The following is a 23,098-nucleotide window of genomic DNA, read 5'->3' on the forward strand; positions in this document are numbered from 1 at the left end:
ATCACAATTTGTAATTATGTGTGTTTATGTGTTGTAATTTTGTGTGTGTTTACTTCACGTCCTCCCCAGCACCAAACTGTAAATTCTGAGGGCTGAGTTTGCTCACTGCCATCTTGTTTGTGTGTGTCTTATTCACTACTGCATAACTAGTATCTCACATGGTGCCTGGCTCATAGTGTGTGCTCAAAAGACATTCATCAAATGAGTGGAGATCTGAAGAACAAATGAAGTGAAATTGGGGAGATGTGGAGAGAGTTTCACACAGAGGCAAGAGCATATGCAAAGACTCAGAGGCTAGAGAGACTAAGGAACAGTCTAAAAATGTCAGCTTTGACTCACATGGAGTCTGGACAGGCTGGCAGGGGCCAGATCATGAAGGGCCCAGCTTAACCCTCCCTGTTGAGGAAGGCAGGTTTCCTTTTGAGCCAATGAGGATTCCTTGAGGGGTTCTAAACATGAGAGTGATATAATTTGATTTACCTTTTCAAAAGATCACACTGCCTACAGTGCAGAGAATAGATTCCAGGGAACAAGACTGAAACAGGGAGGCTGTGACAGTATCATAGGTTAGAAATGATGCTGGCCTTGACTAGGATAATGGCAGCAGAAATGAAGAGACTGTGTAAATAAATTTGAGAGGTATTCAGGAGGTAAAAATGACAAGACTTGGTGATTGCATGGGGGTAGAGGAGAGGGAAGAGTCAGGGTTGTTGCTCAGGTTTCTGGGGTCATTCGCTAATGTACAAAGAGGGGACAAAGAGGTTTGGAGGAGGATGGCTTGAGTTGGGGAGAAGCTGAGGTTTTAGGTGTTTCTGGGGTACTCAGAGCTGTCTACTAACTAATTGAATGCACGGGTCAGGAGAAATATCTGGACTTAAGGTATCGATTTGGGAGTCGTCAGCAAAGGGATAATAATTGAAGCCATGGAGGTGAATGTGATAATTGAAGGAAAGAATATAGAGGAGACAACAGAGCTCAGGCCAAAGCCCCAAAGAGCACCAAGCTTTAACGGTTGGACAAGAGGGGCCTGGAAATTAAAAAGGAATTACTAAGGAAATAGGAGGAAAGTGAGAGCATGGATTCATGGAAGTGATTTAAGGAGGAGGGAGTGGTCACCAGTGCCAAATGCTACCAAGAAGTCGAGCAGGATAACCTCTGAAAAGAGTCTATTGGATTTAATGGCACAGGCCATGGGGGACCTTGATGAGAGAGCAGTATCAGGCAAGTAGTGGAGGCAGATTGGAGTGGGTTGAAAGATATGTGGTAAGTGGGAAAATTAAGACAGTTAAGTATAGATGACTTTTGAGAAGTTTCTAGAGAGAAGATAGGGGAGGTGGTTGAAGAGGGAGACTTTCTGGGACTTTCTGGTAATTTGTTTTTATTTTTTTCCCAAAGATTTTATTTTTTTCCTTTTTCTCCCCAAAGCCCCCTGGTACATAGTTGTGTATTCTTCGTTGTGGGTCCTTCTCGTTGTGGCATGTGGGACGCTGCCTCAGCGTGGTTTGATGAGCAGTGCCATGTCCGCACCCAGGATTCGAACCAACGAAACCCTGGGCCGCCTGCAGCGGAGCCCGCGAACTTAACTACTGGGCCACGGGGCCAGCCCCAGCGTTTTTTGTTTGTTTGTTTGTTTGTTTGTTTGTTTTATAAAGATTAGCACCTGGGCTAACAACTGTTGCCAATCTTTTTTTTTCCCCCTGCTTTATTTCCCAAACCCCCCGGTACATAGTTGTATATCTTAGTTGCAGGTCCTTCTAGTTGTGGGATGTGGGACGCCCCCTCAATGTGGCCTCACGAGCGGTGCCATGTCCGCGCCCAGGATCCGAAACCTGGGCCACGGCAGCGGAGCGCGAGAACTTAACCACTCGGCCACGGAGCCGGCCCCTGGTAATTTGTTTTTAGATGGAAGAGAACTGAGTGTGTTTAGATGCTGATGGGAAGGAGCAAGGGAGGGACTCTAGGTTTGGTGGCAAGAAGTCAAGAACTTCCTTTTCCATGACTTATGTTTACTCTCTGAAGTAGGAGGTGAGGTCATCTGCTGAGGGTTAGGGGGCAGATGGAGAAGTTGGGGGTGTGAGGAGAAGGGAGGTTTGAAATGGCTGTTGTGGAGTATGGGAGAGAGAGCTGCCTAGGGACACACAGCAGAGTTCTGTGTCAGAACTGAGGGCCTGGTACAAGCTGGAGACTGTGAGTTTATAGTGGCACAAATCTGTGAGGTTGAATAGTTTTCTCCAGCAGTGTTTAGCTGCCTGGGCACAGGTATGGAAAAGGCGGACAGTTGGACTGATCCAAGGTTTTGATGTTGCCAGGCCGATGCGACAATCCTGGGAACTGGGTTATTGGCAAGAGAGTGGGGAAGAAAAGGACCATGAAGTCTGGTCTGAGCAGAGTGAAGAGTATCAAAGACAAGTCCTCTGTGAGCCAAGTTGTAGGGAAACTCTGGAACATGTGGAAAGGCTTCTGGAAAAGAAATTGAAGGACAGGAGGAGAGAGGAAGACCTGAGATGGGACAGAATGGCAGATTCGAGGGGTTCAGCCCAGAAACTTGCCTATGTAGGACCTGGGAGGGATGGGGAAGGCAGGCAAAGAGAATTTTTACCGGGGAGGAGGAGGGCCTTGAGGGCGGTCGCAGCGGGAAGTGAGGCGGGCCCGAGTGAGGGGGCGTGGCCAAGCGCAAATCCCGGGCGAGGGAGCGGGGCCCGGGTAACTGGGTCCCAGCGCCGCTGTGGCTGCGGCTGCCTCAGCGACAGCTCCCGCCTCCCCATCCCCCTTCCCTGGGATCCTTCCCGCCCGCTGCCGCGGAGACCCAGGCCGAGGCTGAGGAGGACGGTGGAGCCGGGCCCAGGATATTCCTCTGCACGCGCGGCCGGAGCATCGTCCGGAGGGATTGGCTGAGGGCGAGCCCCGCAGCCCAAGCGCGCGGCACACGCGCGCGCCCCCCGCCACCGTCGTCCTCTCCTCCCTCTTTTCCCTCCCTTCTCCTCCCCGCCCTTCCCCTCCGCCCCCCAGCCTCCGCTGCGGCGGGAGGAAGAACCCTTTCCGACCAGCCAAGAGAGCCCAAATCGATTCCCATTCGGGGAGAAAGAAGAGACCCCGCACTCCGAACAGACCGACCGCTCGCTCCGGGCCACGGAAGTGGTTCGCTGCTTACCAGAGAGCCCGCGCCGAGAGCAGCCCCCCGACCCTCACCCAGCCGCTGCCGCATAGACAGCGCTCCCCAGCGGGCCCCCGGCCCCGCCGAGCCCACTCCCCGTGCGGGGCCCGGGCCGGCGATGCCTGGCACGGCAGCGGCGGTGGCCGCGGCTGCTGCTGGTACTGCCGCCGCTGCCACGGCTGCTGGCCTGGGCCCGGGCCGGGGTCTCGAGTCTCTGCAGTGGGGCTGAGCCCGCAGCCCCGCCCCCCGAGCCTGAGGCCGCTGCTCCGCCGGGCGCCGGGCCTCCTCCGCCCGCGCCTCCGCCCCAAGAGCTGGAGCCAAGCGGGGAGCCCGGGCCCCGCGCCCAGGCCCGGACCATGCATGGCCACCGAGCCCCGGGGGGCGCCGGGCCTTCGGAGTCCGAACACCCGACCACGAACCCCCCAGGCGCCGCTCCACCGGCCTGTGCCAACTCGGACCCCGGAGCTTCGGAGCCCGGACTACCGGTGCCCAGGGGCTCAGGTTCGGCTTTCGGCGGCCCCCTGGATCCCCAGTTTGCCGGACCCTCGGACGCCAGCCTGGGCGCTGCTCCAGGCCCCCGGGTCTTGCCCTGCGGCCCCAGTCCACAGCACCACCGGGCCCTGCGCTTCTCCTACCACCTGGAGGGCTCGCAGCCCCGGCCTGGTGAGTGATCGAGAGAGCATGGGAGCCTGGGCCACGGGCCTGGTACTGGGAGCGGGTTCTTGTTCTCGGGCTCTAAGCTCCACCTCGGGGCCGGCCCGCTCACCCCGGGCCCTTCGAGTCTTCTCAAACCCCAACCCCTTCCCTTGCTTCTCGTCCTTCCTCCAGTCCTTTCAACCTCTGTCCTCCGTCTCTTCTCTGTCCCCTGTGCCCCCTCAACAGCTCCGACCCCCTTCTCTTCTATCTGCTGAGGCTAATGGGAGAGGGAGCACTCCAATAAAAAGGGGCAGGATTGCAAGGCAGTAGGGATATTTGGTTGGGGGAACCCGGGTTTGTTTGGGGGAATAGGAGAAAAGGAGTCTCCCATTTGCCAAGCCCCTACACTGTGCCAGGCAATGGGCTGGGTGCTTTACATGAGTTCTCATTTCATCTTCAGCAGTCTCCTGTGAAGTAGGTATCATTAGCCCCATTTTGTAGGGGAGGAAACTGAGGCTCAGAGAAGTTAAGTAACTTGCCCAAGATCACACATCTAGTATGGAGCCAGGATTCAAAACGAGATCTATTTGAGTCCGAAGTCTGTGGTCTCTCTGCTTCCCCACACTGAGGTTGGAGACCATGAAAGTAATGCCAAGCCTTCTGCGTATGTGATTTTCTCCTGTACAGTTCAGTAGCTCTGGAGTATGAGTGGAAAAAAAAAAAAAAGGAATGGTGAATTGATCCAAGGTTGGGGTTTTGCCAGGTGTGTGTGGCAGGAGGACAAGGGAAGGAGGGAGTAGAAGGTGCTGATGAGAGAGAAAGGTGGAAGAGGTAGACCTTGGGGCTGGAGGCTCCCCTCTAGCCTTGAGGGTCAAGCTGTAGGGGCGAGCTGGAGGTAGGGAGGCAGCAGAAAGGTCAGGGGCGGCAGGAGTCAGTTGTAGCAGAGCTGGAGAGCTGGAGGACTACAAGGTTGCTTGTGAGGCGAAATCAGGATACTTAAACTTGGATTTGCAGAGGTGGAGCAGCTCTAGGTTAGGCTGGGGCTACAGACCACTGCCTGGAGAGGCCTTTGCACTGCACAGACCTAAGTGTCTGAGGAGTCTCGCAGGGCCTGCTCCATCTTGGGACATCCTCATGGGGACTTGAGCCCAGGAGCCACAGAGGAAGAGCGGTGCATGTCTGCTCTGCCTTCCCCTGGGAAACACTGAGGAGCTGTTGAGACTCTGGGGCCCCCAGGGCTCACATCCCAGGCTTCACAGATCTTCGGGACTGTGGTGCAGCACCAGGTATCAGTAGTGAAGCATAAAGTGCAGACAAGATGTGCCCCTTGCTGCTGTTGTGACCTTGGGCTAGTCATGGAAACTCCAGGAGTTTTCAGGGGCTCCCTTGGTGTGGGCTGGAGATATCCAGCTGACAACAGGCCTTTGATGCCCTGCCCTGCATGTTGCTCCAGCTGGCTTTCCAAACTCCCCTTGACAGACACTGTGTGGAGCAGGCTACTCACCCACTTCACTGCAGTGCCTTCTTTCAGATCCCAAAACATGCCACAAGCACTCCCACCTCAGGGCCTTTGCATCTGCTTTCCCTCTTCCTGGCAGCTCTTCCCCCTGCTCTCCACCTGGCTTGTTCCTCATCTTTCAAGTCTCAGCTCAGATGTCACCTCCTCCGAAAGACCTTCCTGAGCTCTTTAGGTAGGGCCACTTGTAAGCCTCCTTTGCAGTTGCCAGTGTGCTTCCATCCTTGCACTTAGTACAGTCTGAAATTATATTGTATGTATCTACTCCTTTATTGCTTGTCTTCCTCCACTAGAATGTGAGCTCAGTGAGGGCAAGGGGATTGTTCTGTTTTGTTCACTGTTGTATCCCCAGTGGCTAGTGCAGTGCCTGGCACAAAGTGGGTGCTCAAAAGACCCTTGTTGAACAAATGCCTGAACAGATACTAAGGAAGTACATAGTAGACCCTCAGTAGTTATTGTCTAAGAGAAGGACAACTGAATTCCTGCCCTCCAGATACTCTTATTCTTGGAGTCAGTAGCTGGGTGGTGTCTAGACCACTGGTCTCTGGCCTCTGATCAATACACGGTGGTGATTTTGAGTTGTCTTCCCACTCCACCAATCTGTCCAAATTACCAATCACAATACCCATCCTGAACCACTCCCCTCCTCTCCCAAAAAGCAACACAAAGTTCCCAGGATCCTTTTTCCCAATGAAGTCTCTGCCTCTGTAACTGGTGGGTATCTTTTTTTTTTTTTTTTACCCCAAAATGAGGATTGGGAATAAGAAGTGTGTCAGGGAAGGACCTGGCCTTCCATCCAACCATTCCTAACTGACTTACTGTGTGACCCTGGGTGAGTGACTTCCCTTCTCTGAGCCTCACTTTCCTCATCTAGAGAAAGCCATGAGGAATCTATGAGGTACTGGTTGCAAAGCCTGCAGAATGAAATAAATTTTCTAAAAAAATAAGAGGAAAACCTTCTGAAGAGGAGGCGGAGGAATTACTCAGGCCCTGGCAAGGCGGGCGCTGGGCCATGTGATTCACAGCAGCATGGAGTGTTAGAGGCCCGCCTCCCCCACTGCCCAGCCAGCCCAGGGATAGGCACAAGTGACTTGCTTCTCTCTCCACAGGACTTGCCTATAATTGGCCCAAAGTAGGCAGAGTTGGTGGTTGTAGGGTGTGTGTGTATGTGTGTGTGAGAGAGAGAGAGAGAAAGAGAGGGAGAGAGAGAGAGTCCTGAGCTTCAATTAAAGGGTTGAAACATTTTAGTCCACATGTTAAGATTTCTGTGTGCCTGCCTACTTCCTCCCTCAGACTGCTGAGGCCGTTATTGAATCACCATCCTTAGGGGCCAGTGGCCCATCCTGGGAGTGGGGGAGTGCTTTTTAAAATAATAGTTATATCTTATCCATGTGAAAGCCCTATATTACTTCAAAGTGCTTTCTCTTTTGGTTACCCTGATTCTTGGTGAGGGGAAGGGCGACTGTTTTTATGCCCATTTGCCAGCTTTGTAAAACCTAAGGCCTCATTGGGTTACTGAGATAACCCAGTGAAATGCCAGAGAGGGCTTTGAGAGTCAGAAAGGAGTTGCCAGGTGTAGGTTTGCTCATAGACATTTGAGGGGAACCCTACCTTATTCCTCAGGGTTGATATCCTTCCAAATGCTAGGTGGGGGGTAACTTGGGGACTGACTCTAGCTCAGTCAAAAGAGTTGTACCTGATGTTAGAGCCTTTTCATGGGTAGTGCAAGACTGAGCCAATCGAGGGGGGCACCAAGAGGGACTTGTTCCTTCTGATTTGGATCCTGGGGCATCATCAGAGACTCCAAGAGTTAGAATTGGAGCTGGAAAGGCCCCTAGACACCGTATGGTTCTGGGTTTCCCAAACTGGGTGAACATCAGAATCCCTTGACTTTGAAAAATAAATGTGATTCCTAGACTCTACCTCAGCACTCCAGAATCTTGGGGTTGCAACCCAGAAATCTATTTTCAAAGCTCCCCAGGTCATTCTGATGCACAGCCTAGAGTGGGAGCCATTTTTTAATTGGGGTAGTAGAGGCTCAGAGAGGCAGTTTAGCTATGGTCCTTCAGTAAGTCTCATCATCACTAGGGCCAAGAGAATGTATCAGCCTTCCTTCCCTCTGAGGTCCTCTCCTCAAGGCCTTATGTGGGCCTCCCTCCCTCACTCCCAACCTGGAAGGGAGGCATGGGATCTAAGCTAAAGGGAATGAGTCAACCCTTCACCCACATACACATAAACACTAGCTACCTCAGTTTACCCTCTATGCCCAGCTCTTGTGAATGACTGCCATTTGGCAGCTCAAACTGGAAGGCAGTTGTAGTTCTGGGACACTAAGCAGAGGAAACTCTGGCATCAGCAGTGCCCAGCACAGGGCATGGCCCAAAGGAAGGACTCTAGAGGGGTGTCAGCAAGGTTTGTAAAGCTAGGACAAACATGGAGGGCAGTTCAGGTAGGAAGTTCAGTGGGAGCAAAGGCACTGATACATGGGGCATCCTGGGGCCTGGGGCTGATACTGGGAGGAGTGGAGAGATAAGGCTGGCAGAAGGACTTTATCCCGAGGGCAAAGGGGAACCATTGAAGGGTTTATTAAGCAGGAGAATGATGTGCTTAGATGTGGGTGTTTGAGAGATCCCTGTAGCAACATGTGGAGAGTGGGTGGTAGGGGCACAAAAGTGGGAGCAGGGAGACAGGCAGGTGGGGATTGCAGTCATCCCAGCGAGAGGTGATTGTAGCTTGAGTTAGAGTGGTGGCAGATGAAGAAGGTAAGATCTGAGAGAAATTTAGGTGCTGACACCAATAGGCCTTGCTAGTGGCTTGGATGTAGAGGCTGTGGAAGAGGGAAAAGTCCAGGATGAGCCTAGGTTGTTTTCTGAAACCAACTACAGTGACATGGTGGATGGTGGTGGAGCCATCTACATGCAAGAGAAGGAGCAGGTTTGGGGGAAAATACTGAGTTGTTTTTGAGATGTGTTGAGTTTGAGAGGCCAGGGAGACATCCAGGTGGAGGTGGCCAGAAGGCATTTGGATGTAGGGTTGGAAAGCTCAGAAGAGAGGTCTGGGCTGGAGATGTTTGGGAGTTCTCACCACCAAACACATGCCTTGGATCATACAGTGGCTCATGGGGAGAGTGTGCATGGTTCTGGGGGCCAGTCCCATCCTTGAAGACATAGATAGTGAGGTCAGCAGAGTCATGCTCAGTTGGATTATTCAATACCTGCTCAAACTTTGCCTTAGAAATGCCTTTGGTTGGCAGGGGAGAAGTTTTTAAAGCATATTTACATAAAGCTGAGACCCATTTCACATATACCCAGGGTAGTGGCTTTTGCAAAGAATTGAGGGAGTACTCCTGAAAAGCAAAGCAAACACCAGTAAAGTAAATTCCTGTGGCTCCCTCAATGTTCTCCCTGTTGAAGGCACCCTAAGAGGCCGTAGGATGGTTTGCTCATATAAAGGAGAAGAGGGGGCTTATGACAGGAGGGGTAGTGGGCTCTTGCGGGGAATTTTGGAGAGTAGCAGTTTGAGATTCCAGGAGAGTGTCTGGGAAAAGACCCAGATTTGGTTCCTAGTCAGCTGGGGCCTTCCAAGCAAACACAACAAAATATAATGACTCTGGGTATCTGGGAAAAGGATTCCCCTGACAAGACTAAAAGAGTTGAAGTTTCCTTGGGGCCGGCCCCGTGGCCGAGTGGTTAAGTTTGCATGCTCTGCTTCGGTGGCCCAGGGTTTTGCTAGTTCAGACCCTGGGCGCGGACATGGCACCACTTGTCAGGCCATGCTGAGGTGGCATCCCACAAGCGACAACTAGAAGGACCCACAACTACAATATACAAATATGTACTGGGGGGATTTGAGGAGAAAAAAATTGGCAACAGTTGTTAGCTCACGTGCCAATCTTTAAAAAAGAAAAAAGAATTGATGTTTCCAAGTTGCAGATTGGCATTCCCATTCCTCATCTCTTTCAGGTGCCTCTGTCCCTGAGGGAGGGCCCCGGATGGTGCTACCTGCTCCCTCAAGGGTGAGTGGCAGCTAACAGTGCCCCAGACAGATGCCAGCCATGGCTTTCTGGGGGCCAGTCACCTAAATGCCTTAGGCAGATGTGGAGCTGGCCAGACGCTGGCTGGGTGGGGCTAGGACCTGTCTGGAATGAGGGCAGGAAGCACCGTCTGCTATTGGCCAGCCCCACAGAGTTAAATTCCCTCATCTGGAGAGAGCAGACATCCTTGGAGAAGTGAATCCAGCCTCTCAAGGCTCCAATACCCAGTTCCTTGGACCTGGAAGGCATCACATCTCCAAAAGGTGCCTCAAAACACACACAGGGCTGGCAACAAGGATGCAGGGCAGTAACCAAAGAAGCCTCAGCACTCCTGGCTCTGCCATTGGTTCACTGTGCCCCTAGACTTCCCTTCCCCTCTCAGGGCCTTCGTTTCCCCATTTGTGAACCTGGTCATCACATTTGTCTGGCATATACTAGGGCATCAATAAATACTTGGCGATAAGATAAGGAAGAGGGGAGGAAGGAGGGCATTTGTTTATTTAACAAATGTTTATTGAGTACCTGCTGTGTGCTTGGCCCAGTGCAAGGTGCTTGGTGGGCAACAAGGCAGGCACAATCCCTGTTCTTATGGAGCTCCTTTCTAGCAGGGAAGACATACATGACAAGTAATTCCAAGCGTAGATGCTGCAAAAACATATGAGGAGGGGGCAGGCAGGGAAAAGAGGACACTTGAGTTGAGACCTGAAGGATAAATAGGAGTCCAGAGGAAAGGAGAAGCCGAAAAGCCGTTCAGGCCACAGGAACGACTTGTGCCAAAGCCCCAGGCGGAAGAGAGCACTTTCGAGGAACAGACAAGAGGCCATTGTGGCTGGAGTGTGGGGGCAGGGAAGTGTTCGTGAGCTGGGCCTTACTTGTCCCTGTGCTCAGGAGTTTGGTGTTCATGCTGGAGGCAAGGGGAGCCCTTCACAGGGCTGCAGGAATTGAAGGGGACTGTGTCTTCACAAGCTGGTTGTGGCGTGGAGAATGCTTTGTAGAGAGCCCTGAGGATGGGAAGGAAACCAGTTAGGAGGCTGAAGTGGAAAAAAAAAGTATATGGATTCTAGAGCTACTAAGAAGTCAAATCTATAGGACTTGGGATCTGGCTGGATGTTTTGAGTTGAGGGAGAAGTCATGGAGGAAGCCCAGCCTCTGGCTTGTGGAACTGGGTGGATAGAGGTGCCATTCCTGGGCTGGGGAAGGCAGGAAGAGGAGCCACTAGGGGCTAGGGTAGGGGTGTGGTTTAGGATGCACTGAGTCTGAGGAGCCTGAAGATGGGGCATCTAGGTGGCAGCACCCAGTAGGCATCAGCTGTGCCCAGCTGGGCCCCAGAGTGTCTATGTATGTCTTTAGAGCAGGTGGGTGAGGGGCACAGGTGTGTAGCTGAGGCCCAGAGAGGGAACAACGGAAGGCTCTTTCCGGCAGCTTTTAGCCCTCCGTGGTGCTTCCCCATGGCCCTTGCAGGGAAAGGGTTAAGTCACGGAGGGAAGGCGCCTGTAGAAAGTGAGAAAGGCGGGACTGGCAGGGCTGGCCCCAAGGAGCAGCAGCTGGCATAGAAGCCCTTTCCATCAGGGCCTGCTAGGCCCGCACCGCAGCCACCCGCCCATACCACCGCCTTCGCTTTCACCTTCACCTTTCCCCCTCCAGCTTCTTCCTGGCTCCCCTAGGCCAGGCCTCCCTGCCTAATGCATTCCAGGTGTAGAAACGGCCCCCTCCCCCACCCCGGGGCAGCAGGGAGGGGGGCAGGGAAGGTGTGAGATGCTTTCACTGTTCTTCTCTTAGGGGCCCCGGACTCCAGGTCTCCCTGACTGCTTCTGTCTCCAGAGAATTCCTTCAGGGATCTCTGTTTGGGCCCCATGTCTCTAGCAGGGTCAGACAGTGGTGAGAGCCCCCCAGACCCAGCTTTGCCACTTTCTAGCTTCATGTGACCTTGGACAAGTCACCTCATTTCTCTGAGCCTTGGTTTTCTCATCTATAAAATGGGGCTATCATCCCACCTCCTAGGGTTGTTGTAAGGGTTAAATGTCACAGGTAAAGCCCACTGGGCATGGCACATTGTTCAACAAATGGCTCTAGCCTGCCCTTTTTGTCCCTGCCCCTTTACCTCTCTGGGCCTGCATCCCTCACTGGCTCTATCTTCCTTCTGACTTGCCTTCCCCTTTTTTCTGTCTCCCTCTCTAGCTCTCTGGTTCTCTGGGTCTTTGTGGTTTTCTTGTCATCTTTCTCCTTGTCTTTGTCCCCTCTGTCTTTTTCCCTCATAATCTCTGTGTGTCGCCAACTCTCAATTTTGACCAGGCCTCTGGTGCAGGGGGAGGGGAGATGAGTGGCTCTTGGGGTCCCTGGGGTCATACACAGCAGGGGTCAGAAGGGCCATCCCCTAGTGGCTTTGTCCTCATGGGGAGGGAAATCCCAGCCAGCGTGGCAGCCCCAGCACCGGGTAATTACTGCTCCCAGTGCTCCCAGCTGCAGCTCCACTCCCTTCCCTTCCTGTCCTCTGAAGTCCCCAGCCCCTCCCAGGGGTGGAGCCACCACCCCCATCCTTCTCTGGCCTCAGGTCCAGAGACACAGGGAGGAGGTGGCCAGGCCCTCACAGCAATCAAGCAACTGGAAGAGGGATGGGCTGCCTGTGCTCCCATGTGGCTGTGTGGTTGTGTGTGTGTGTGTGTGTGTGTGAGTGCACGCATGCATGCGCATGTGCCTGGCTGCCTGGCTGTCTTTGTCCCCATAGGTCTGTTTGTGTATATCTTCATGTTCTTGTTTCTGTATGCCTGTGTTTATGTTTGACTATGTGTCTGTATATATCCGTGTGTGTCTATGTATGTCTTTAGAGCTGTATACATTGTTGTATGTGCCTGTATGCCTGGTTGTGTGTCACCTTGGCTCTATCTAAGCCCCTAGTGGTTTCTAGATGTTTCTTTGTGTGGGTCTTTGTAGGTCGTGTGTGTGTGTGTGTGTGTGTGTGTCTGTTTCTGTGCCACTGTCTGTATGCCCCCTATGGGTCTGTATCTTGGTCGTGGTGGTGGTTGGTGTGGGAGGGGGATCTGCCTGCCTGTCTTTTGGCCTTTTTTGCCCCTTCCTCCTGCTCTGGAACCTTCATGCAAACGCAGGACTCTGTTCACTGTGCCTTCAAACACACTCTTCACCTCCCCACCCCATCCACACCTTTTCTCACTGTTCTTCCCTTGCCTGAAGGACTGTCCATCCATACGTGAAAAAACACACCCCATCCTGGACAGCTGAACTCAAAAACCACCTCCTTTAGAAAGTCCTCTCCCCACAAATGTGATTTCTTTCCCAACTCAGTAAACATTGACTGAGGATGTGCTCTGTGACTCTGGACACAGACACACTTGGGATCCAGTCCTAGCTCAACCACTTCTAGCCTTGTGTCCTCAGGCAACCTATTTTGCTTCTCTGTGCCTCAGTTTCCTCATCTGTAAAATGGAGCTAATAGCACACAGGGTTGTTAGGAGAATGTCATACAGGAAAGCATCAACACAATGCCTGGCCCAGAGTAGGTGCTCAACAAACAGTTGAATCCCCATACCTTATATCCTCCACAAAAAAGTGAACACCTTGAGTTCCAGAGAGCTCTCAAAGTTCTTAGAATCCCCTGCTCTCTTCTCTAGGCATCCTACACAGGGCAGAACATGAACTGGACCAGACAGAACAAAAGGCAGATTCCAGTCCAGGGAACTGCTGACAAATATTGCGTGAACCAGCTCCCTGAGCCTGCTTAGGCCCAGAGGAGACTGGGCCCTTCCAGAAGGTAAAAAGAGATGACCTCCAAGGCTACCTCTCAAGGGCCAGAGCATGTCAGATAGGGCAGGAGGTAAATGGTAGAGGTGGAAGGGACCATCTAACTCATGTTGCAAAGTGGTGGCCCACAAGTTGAATTTGACTCACAAGTTTCATTTGGCCTACTCGCTGTTTTTAAAATTAGGAGATTTCACAGTAAAAGTCTAGATTTCTGATTCTCTCAAAATATTGGAAGATCTGAAAATACAGGGCCCCATTACTGCATGTGACAATTAGATGGAGGGGAGGAGCTGCTGTCCCTACTTTAGGTGAAGCAGGTACTCTCCAGGTTACCCCGGTCGTCACCAATCCCTTTTGCCTTATACTGTCCCATTTTACAGAAAGGTCCTCACTTTACACAAGGGTCCACACTTTACAAAAACATCCTTCACTTTACAGAAGGGGCCTTACTTTACAAAAAAGAGTTCCTCCATTTTACAGAAGAGTCTTCTATTTTGTCAAAGTGTCCTTCATTTACAGACAGGTCATCCATTTTACAAGACTCTTTAATTTACAGAACTATTCCTCACTTTAGGAATATCCCTCCACTTTGAAGAAGACTCCTCCATTTTGTAGAAACTTCTTCCCTTTACTGAAGAGGGCTTCTTTTTATCAAAGAGACCTCCATTTATAGAAAGCTTCTCCATTTTGCAGGAAGGAACATTCTAGGAAGCTCCTTACTTGTCAGAATGACTCCCACTTTCCAAAAGTGCTTTCACTCTGCAGAAGGTGCCTGTTTTTCTGCAGAGTCCTTATGTTCAAGAGACCAGTCCACTTCAGGGAAGGAAGCTTCAGGCTCGCTACAGGGTTCCTGTAGACAGCTCCCCCTGCACTTCTCACACTTGACAGAACTTTGAGTTTGAACTTTCAGAGAGAACATCTGCTAGGCCTACCAAGGCCTGGGTGCAGTCTGGCCAGAAAGGTGGAGTGGGGCAGCTGGGCTGGACCTCAAGTTCAAGGGGCAGGTGGGAAGAGGTAGGGCAGCTATGCTTTTTCCCAAGCTGAGGGACTTCCCTTCCCCCCATGGAGCTGGCTCTCCAAAAGGCACTTTCTTATTTGCTGTTGTTCTTTCTTCTCCACTCCCTCTGTTCCCTTTCCCCATCCCACCCCACCCCCAGGAATTCCAGCTGTCCCTGGGGCCTACCTCTCAGCTTGGAGAGGCAGAGATCTGGGGGCTGCAGGGAAGAGCATGCATTAGGGGTCAGGAGGCCTGAGTGCTGGGGCCAGCTTCTGCCCACTCTAGCATCTCACCAATTCCTCACAATGAGGAGCACACACATATTCTCCCCATTTTGCAGATGGGAAAATTGGAGTCCAGAGCTGTGAAGTGACTGCCCAGGTCACCAGCAAGTTGATGGCCAAGGTCTAGTCTGGGAGCCTATTAGCTGTCTTGAGATTAAGCCAAGGCTAAAGCTGGGAGAAGAGAGAGGGGTGCTGCTGGCCAGGGAGGGGGAAAGTTGTGAGCTGAAATTGCCAGAAAGAGAAAGGAGAAGCACAGTCTAGTCCAGTGGGAAAGGGCAAACGGAGGAGTCCTTGTCCTCAAACTCAGCTAGAGGGTAGACCTGCTCTGCCAGTAAGCCCAGAAGCATGTGCTCAGGGCACCTGCCAAGCAGGCACGAGCAGCAACCAGAAACAATTTTTGGAATGATTTTCCTATTTCAATAACATTAAGTTGTCATGGAGAAATTCAAAACTCTGTTATACTTCTTGACGCTTATTTTACAATTTTGTATGGTTTATATCACCAATTGAATTTGAATGGGGGGGTGGCAACCATTGTCTTTTCACTGCCATGCTGCCTCTAGTAGGGATCCTGCCGCGATCTGAGAAGCTGTCTCTGAGGAGCTGTCATGGGGAGTGGGGCTGGATTCTGTGTCCGTCTCTCGCTGGGTTTGCTTGTGCTTCTCACTGTGTCGATAGCTTTATAGTGGGTTGCAGCCTGCGGCCTGTGGGTTTATATGTGTCTGTGTGAGTAGTTTTGTGTCTTCATAGATATGCGCTTCTGTTGGCTTTCAAATTTAACCCACATAGTTCTGTGGGTGGGGGGCACTATGTTTTTTCCCTCCTTTGTCTCCTGGACTTCCCAAAATCAGGGAGCTGAGATTATCCTCAACACCTGAACCCATGCGGTCCAATCAGCGAGTGTAATCACGCCACCCTTCCTTGGAATAGTCAAGTACTACAGGTTTTAAATTATTGACCTTAGGGGCCGGCCAGGTGGTGCGGCAGTTAAGTGCGCACGTTCCGCTTCGGCGGCCCGGGGTTCACCGGTTCGGATCTGCTTGGCAAGCCATGCTGTGGTAGGCATCCCACATATAAAGTGGAGGAAGATGGGCATGGATGTTAGCTCAGGGCCAGTCTTCCTCAGCAAAATAGAGGAGGATTGGCAGCAGATGTTAGCTCAGGGCTAATCTTCCTCAAAAGAAAAAAATTATTGACTTTACTTTTTAATAAATAAGACCAGATTCAAGGTTATTCCTGAAATAATGTCATTGTCATGAGTATTCAGGTGCCCGTTGCAGGGAAATTGGGTAGAGCCACAGCTTGCCTGAGGCTTAAATGGACAAGAGTCTAGGAGGCCCTGGCTGCCAGGTGCTGCCTTGGAGGCCTGGCTCTGCCTTATTCACTCAAAGTTCTCCTTGACTAGGTTACTGAAATTCACCCCAAAAAAATACAGTTAGATTTGAATTTCAGATATATAACAAATAATTTTTTAGTGTAGCATAATGATTTTTTAGTATAAGTATGCATGAGACATGCTTATACTATGAAGTTATTCATTGTTTATCTGAAATTCAAATTTAACTGGGCATCCTGTATTTTATCTGGCCATCCTGTCCCCGGCCTCTCCCTCCCCTGAGCTTCCCCAGTCCTGACACGCTGACCCCTTTGCACTTCCTGAGCCACACTTAGCTTTTCCTGAATGAGAGTCTCTTGTCTTTGAGATTGGGAGCTCCCTGAAGGTCAGGATCAAGATTGCCCTTCAGCCTGCTGAGGGCTTATCAGGGTGCACACCCCAACTCCCACAGCAGAGCTGGGACAGCACCCAGGCACTCCAAGGAGTGCACAGGGTATGCTTCCCATCAGTGATGAGAGACACCCGAGTGGCAGTGGTGGTTGTGTGTGTGCACATTGTGCCAAGCATGTTGCACATGGACACGTGAACAGCTCTGTGGTTCTCACTAGGTCTTTGAGGGCTGTGCACAGTGGGTGTGTGGCTGGGTACGTTTTCACAAACTGTTATGAGGTTTGGTGGTGTGATTTTCTGTGTGTGGGGTGGGGCCCTTTGTGGCCTGTGCTCTAATGGGCACTGGGGACTCTGGTAAACCCAGTGGTGGAGGGGACAGTGCTGGTAGAGGACCTTGTCAGGTATGTAGATGTGGGTGTGAATACGTGTGTGAGAGAGAGTGTTGTAGATTATCAACCATAAAAAATGGGCTGGAGAAAATGAATGCAGGACTTAGCTGGGTGGGAAAGGGATGAGGTAGCAGAAGGGCTGTGGTATCTAGGGAGGGGGAGGGCCTCCCACGGGAGCTCCCCTAGGGCAGACATGGGATTTTCACATCCCCAAGCACAGAGTCTACCGAGCTCAGAGCAGGGCTCAGAAATATTTGGGGGAGTAAACTAAGCCGAGGGAAGCCAGAGAATTCAGTGGGGTTGTGAGGGGCCACAGAGGCCTAGCTGAGAAGTTCTTATTTTCCCCATGGGCAATGGGGGCGTCACAGAAGGTTCTTGTGCAGGTAAGTGGCATGACCTGAGCTCGAGGTCCATCCAGCCACTTGGAGGGAGGAAGACCTGGGGCCAAGGGGGCTGCTGAGGGAAAACACAGGAGGAGACAGGGAAATGTAGACAGAAGGACAGGGAGGGGGAACACTGAAATAGGAGAGGGAGGGATCTTGAACCTTATTCCCTCAGTGGAGCCTTGCCTGGTTCTTGGCCAGGCCTAGACTCCTGAACTAGGACCCTGTCGTCATCTTCCTGTGGGCAGGCTTGGGGGTGTTGCTTTCACTAGCCATACTACAGCTCATGACTTTCTGAAGCACTCGAGTATACCCCTGCCCCTCCTGGTTCCCGTCTTTTCCAGCTTTCCCTTGGAGAACAGGGTTAAGAAAGGCATCCAGTCCAGGACTGGTCTGCTGAAAATCTGCCACTGACTTGCTGTGTGACCTTGGGCAAGTCACTGCCCCTCTCTCTGCCTTTCTCTCTTCATTAGAAACTGGGCTGACAGCCTCTGCCCCTCTCACTTAGGAATCCATGGTGTCCCAGAATATTTAAATTTCATTCAGTCTCCCATTCTGCAGGGCTGCCTGCAAGGAGGCAGAGAGATAGGAGAATCAGGCCCATCTATGGGCTCCCAGGTGAGGTGGGTAAGGAGGGAGCAGAGGGTGGGCCAGAGTAGGGCTGCAGAGGGTGGTATGATCACCCTATCCTCAGGACAGGCAGTGGAGCAGAGGGAGAGAAGGCCCAGCCAGGGGCCCCACTGCCCTGTACAGACTGGGTGGGGAGGGCTTGCCCAGGGAGGCCCACCTGCTTTGAGGTGTGGAGACAGAGCCAGGTGGGCTCCTCTAGGCCCAAGGGGGCAGACAAGGGGCACCTGGGACCCTGGCACCTATGTGTGTATCTCTGAGAGGGGTCTCTGCATGGTGGAGTGCCTGGCTTTGCTTGCTGGATTTCTGGCCCTGTCAGCTACTCTCTGTGTCTCCTCCTTTCTCTTGCCATGTGTCTCTCAAAGTATATGTCCACATGTGCCGCCCTCCAGGTGATTCATCCTCCTCAACCCCACGCCCAGGGGGAGGGCAGGGCAGGACCAGGCCAGGATGTGCTGAGCAGGGCAGGGTAAGCAGCCCAGCTGAGCTGAGAGGAGTACCTCCTCCCTCTTGGCCAGGGCCCTGCCTGCTCAGGTGGGAAAGGAAGCGGGTAATCTGCACCCAAAGCAAGGTACTAGGTGGGCGCAGGGTGGGGCTCAGCCTGGGGCCTGGGGCACCATGTTTCCTCAGGCTGGGAGGGGACCATGGCCTGAGTTTCCTGGGGCCTACCTAGCTGAACTGTGGCCAGGGTGGGGTCAGGAACACAGGGAAGCTGCTGGAACCCTGTGGGTTGGACTACTCCTTCCTTTCAGGACTGGGAGACCTAAAATTCCCTGTGACTTTTTTTGCCTATGTGACCCTATAGGGTGTCTCTGTGCATGTTGTAGTTATGTGTTTTTGCAGCAGAGGCCATATGTGAGACCATAACCATTTAGACCAGGAGGCAAGTGTCACGTGTGTTTGTATGTCTGAGCCCCTAGGACCCAGGGATAGCATGGATATGTTTGTTTCAGAATATGATGTAGAAAATTATGCCATATGTCTGTGATTGTGTGTCTGTGTTTCTGAGTACATGGTGGTGTGTGACTTGTGCTGTTTTGCCATTGTGGGAGGTTGTGTCTGACATGGTATAATGACCCTGTGTGGCTATAGTCTTTATGACTGTGTGAACCATTTGCAGGCATGTGAACTTGCAATACTATATTATGGTGTATATGACACTTTGTGGCCCTGAGATTGTGAGACACAGTATAAATGACACTGTATATCTTTGTGACTCAGTGGAACCCTATTTGAGGAATGTAATGTAAGTATGTAAGTGGGTATATGATGATAAGTGGTTGGGTGATTGTTGTATGAGGCTCTGTGTGAAATGGTAGGCTTGCCACTGTGTGACTGTGTCTTTGTGACTGTGCATGACCATGCTTGCCAGTGTATGTGATACTGTGAGGCTGTGTGATAATATGTGAGATTGTAACTGTGGGTCTTTGTGACTGTGTGTGACCAGGCTTTCAGGAGCATGATAACATGTGATTGGATGTTTGAATTTGTGTGGCCCTGCAGCTGTGTGAAACAGTGTAGATAACACCATGAGTCTCTGTGACTGAGTGGCCCATTTGTGACTGGCCATGTATGAGACGGTGTGACATAGGGTAACAGACTCTCTGTGGCTGTGAAAGGTCGTGTGGCTGTGGCACAGCAAAACCAACATGATGTGCGGGTGGAAGCTCTGGGAGCTCTTGACTGCTGCTTGCTCTCTTGTCCTCACACCTGTTGCCTGCCTCCTTGCCTACATGACAGCCTTTCGTGGCTCCCTTCTGCCCACAGTATAGTTGCCCAGCTCCTCAGCCTGCCATCCGGGGCTTGCCCTCTCCACTCTGCCCTCCCCTGCCCCCCCACCAACTTCTCTGTCATCTAAGATGCCCTACAGCTCCCTGCCCAGCCAGGCCCACCTGAGCCCCGCACTCTTTCTCTCAGGACATGTCATCCTTGGGGGGTCCCTAACTGCCTCCCAGACTGCACTTTCTTGAGTGTGACTGTCTGCTTCTGCAGGGCCAAAGACAGAGGTAGGTTTAGGGAGCCCACAGTGAGCGAAGAAGGACAGTGCAAAAAGACCTCCCTTTTTCTGAATTTGTTGCCTGCTGTTTTAAAGCTATTCCTGTGATCTGAACTCTGGGTGCTTGTTGGGTGTAGGTGTGGAAGTAGAGGAGGGTAGTACAGATTAGTGAGAAGCTGGGATTTTAAGAAGCAAAACTTTTGTTTGTGAAATACAATTCTGTCATTTTCAAGCACACTCAACTATATAAAATTGAAGACAAGGAAGTCCAGATATCCTCAGGACCTTAAGAAAAAGGATGAAGGATGGTTTAGGCTCAGCGTACCCACTGGGGCTATATAAATAAGAACGGCAAACACATACACAAACTGTAGGGTGCTAACGCCCACCCCCAGCCTGGTTAAACTCCCTAGTAATAACGCCTGCTGACATACAAAGAATCGATGTACTAATCACAAAGAACTCTTATCTACTGATAAAAACAGCCAGCCACAGCCCTGGGCCTGGCTCCCCATCTGAGGGCTGGAGTAGGAGCTTTCCAGAAGGGCAGTGTGGCCAGGTAAGGGGCTCAGGGAAACACAACATCCCAGATATCTCCTAAGACATGCAATTCCCCAGTGCCCTTTGGGGTAACGTCAGTCACTTCATACCCAGTTTCTCCCTTTCTGCAGGGCTACACCAGGGAAACCGGATCCTGGTTAAAAGTTTGTCCCTTGAACCTGGCCAAAGCCTTGAGCCTCATCCAGAAGGTCCCCAGCGACTTCGCTCAGACCCAGGCCCCCCCACTGAAACCCCCAGCCAGCGTCCCTCACCACTGAAGCGGGCACCGGGCCCAAAGCCACAGGGTAAGTGGTTCTAGAAAGGGACAGAGAAATGGCCCAAGAGAGGGGACAGAAGAGAGGAAAGGTGGGCCTGTGGCAGAGGAGAGGGCTTGTTAGAAGGACAAGAAACACCATGGTCTAGGGGCAGAGGACTGTGGCCTGGGGCTAACGTGAGCATACTGGGATCTTGCCTCAGACTGTGCTCTGTGCCTATCGGGGAAGGTACAGACTGGGAGTTCGTGGTGGGGCTTGTGGCCTGGCCATTGCAGCCACCTCCAAACCTGGCTCACTGGGTTCTCCCCGTTCTCTTTTCCCTGTCCATCTCTCCAGTCCCCCCGAAGCCCAGCTACCTGCAGATGCCCCGGATGCCTCTCCCACCTGAGCCCATTCCCCCTCCACCATCACGCCCACTGCCTGCCGACCCCCGAGTGGCCAAGGGTCTGGCCCCCAGGTCGGAGGCCAGCCCCAGTTCTGCAGCAGTATCCTCACTGATTGAGAAATTTGAAAGGTGAGTCTGGTCCCTGGGGGACCCTGTGGGGGTGAGGGTGGGCCTGGGACAGGAAGGACAGTTATAAGACAGGCCTCTCAGTCAAGCTCATACTCTGCTTCTATGTGTGTCCACCACCCACCTCAGAGAGCCTGTGATTGTCACCTCGGATAGGCCAACCCCTGGCCTCTGCCCAGGTCCCACAGAGCCAGCCATGTTGCCACAGCCACCCCCGCAGCCACCAGTGCCTCAGCTCCCCGAGGGTGAGGCCTCCCGCTGCCTGTTCCTGCTGGCTCCTGGGCCCCGGGATGGCGAGAAGGTGCCCAACCGGGACAGCGGCATTGACAGCATCAGCTCACCATCCAACAGCGAGGAGACATGCTTCGTCAGTGATGACGGGCCCCCCAGCCACAGCCTCTGCCCTGGGCCCCCTGCCCTGGCCAGCGTCCCTGTTGCTTTGGCCGACCCCCACCGGCCTGGCTCCCAGGAGGTTGATAGTGACCTGGAGGAAGAAGACGATGAGGAGGAGGATGAGAAAGACAGAGAAATCCCAGTGCCCCCAATGGAGAGACAGGAGTCTGTGGAGGTACTGATCCATATTCACCAAGAGGCAAGACCATGTGGAGAAACCAGGAGCCTGGCTTTTGCACTTGGTTCTTCCCCCAGCTCAGTATTTCTTGAAACATGGCATTGTTTCCACTTTGGATGTTTGGCTTCCCTGGTCTCCTGGTACTAAATATCAGTAGCAAACCCGTACCCTGTCCTCCATCACTGTGACTACCAAAATGACCATGCACAGTTCCAAGTGCCCACTGGGAAAGTTGTTCTATCCTCATCAGAGAACCACTAGCTGAACCTGTTTTTCCATCTTGAAGATGGGCATCCTGGTTGGGGATCTTTAAAGTCCAGTTCTAGCTGGAAAATCCCAAGACTCATTAGCTATATGACATTGAGCAAGTCTCTTCCCTCTCCACTCACCCAGCACAAGCTTCAGCTTCCTTATTTGTAAAATGGAAAGTCTCTCATGTCCAGAGAGACTTCCAAACAGCTGTCCTTTGGAGGGACAAAAGAGCTAGAGACCCCCAGAGTGTGAAGATGAAGGCTCTTGGCAGCAGGAACCCCTTTCTGTGCCCTGGCAGCCTAACACTGCTTCCAAAGGCATCCTTGCACTTAAGTTGCAGCCAGAATACCTGCTCCACCAAAACCTAACTCAAATGTGGGGGCTAAGGCCAGGGACTCAGGAAATATGTGTCTGGTGGATAGGAAACTGGGCCAATGAGTTTTATACATTTTTATACTTTTGTGTTTTCTTCATACCCCAGGTACTCAGCGAGCCTTTGCTGACAGTGAACTGAGTGGGTGAATAAATAACTAACATTTATAGACTACCTAATCTATAGCCTACTATGTTTTATTTATATTAAGTCATTTAATTGTCTCGATTACAAATGGACTTAGATCCTGTTATTATCTGTATATGTAGATGAGGAGACATAAATACAAAGCAGTTACACAACTTATGCAAGCTAATGAATGGCAGAGCTAGGATTTGAACCGAGGAAGTCTGACTTTCTGGCCCACACACTTAACCACTACACTATGCTGAATGAATAGAGAGGGCAGATGGCTGAGTGAATGAGTAGCTGAGTAAGGGAGTGCATGTCATCAGAATTGAGGGGTGGCCGTTATGATGCGCTGGGGAGTCAGGGATGAAGCTGGGGGGCATATGGGTCTAGAGATGGGAGATACGGTTGTCCCAGGGTGTCATGGGCTTAGAGTAGCATTTGAGCTGTTCTGAGAATTCTGGGAGCTTGGGTGAGGGTTAGGGTACAGGATGATGAATCAGCAGTTGCCTCTTCTCCCTTCCAGTTGACTGTGCAGCAGAAGGTGTTCCACATTGCCAATGAGCTCCTGCAAACCGAGAAGGCCTACGTTTCCAGGCTCCATCTCCTGGATCAGGTGAATGGCCCCTCAGGGGTCCCAGGGCCCCAGGACCTGATAGGTGGGTTCCAAGGAGGAAAGACTAGGGCCTGAGCCCAACTCCACCACTGGGGCCAAAATCTGGAGTTGGTAAGGCCCCTTTCTGACCTTGACCCCCTATCCTGTCCCTGAAGCCAACTCTGATTATGACCCTAAGCTCGATCTTTGTACCAACCCTCATTCCTAACCCTGGTTGGGTACACCAGCCCTGACTGCAACTCTGACCCAGATCCTGAATTTAACTTTGGCTGTGAACCAGGCTTTGATCCTCATTCTAACCCTGGCCCTATTCCTGACCCCAAATCACTAGAAT

General features: G+C 52.1%; 1 protein-coding gene across 1 annotated transcript in view; it reads left to right on the top strand.

The window, feature by feature from the left end:
• Window positions 1-2,675: 2,675 nt before the first annotated feature.
• FGD1 (FYVE, RhoGEF and PH domain containing 1) overlaps window positions 2,676-23,098 on the top strand; it is a 39,801-nt gene continuing 19,378 nt past the window's right edge. Inside the window, exons 1-5 of the mRNA XM_001493780.7 lie at window positions 2,676-3,817; window positions 20,169-20,342; window positions 20,649-20,826; window positions 20,953-21,391; window positions 22,675-22,764. Coding sequence (XP_001493830.5) covers window positions 3,511-3,817; window positions 20,169-20,342; window positions 20,649-20,826; window positions 20,953-21,391; window positions 22,675-22,764 — 1,188 coding nt within the window. The 5' untranslated portion in view covers window positions 2,676-3,510. The remainder of the gene's footprint in view (window positions 3,818-20,168; window positions 20,343-20,648; window positions 20,827-20,952; window positions 21,392-22,674; window positions 22,765-23,098) is intronic.

Source organism: Equus caballus, chromosome X (assembly GCF_041296265.1).
Source record: "Equus caballus isolate H_3958 breed thoroughbred chromosome X, TB-T2T, whole genome shotgun sequence".
Classification (NCBI taxonomy): Eukaryota; Metazoa; Chordata; class Mammalia; order Perissodactyla; family Equidae; genus Equus; species Equus caballus.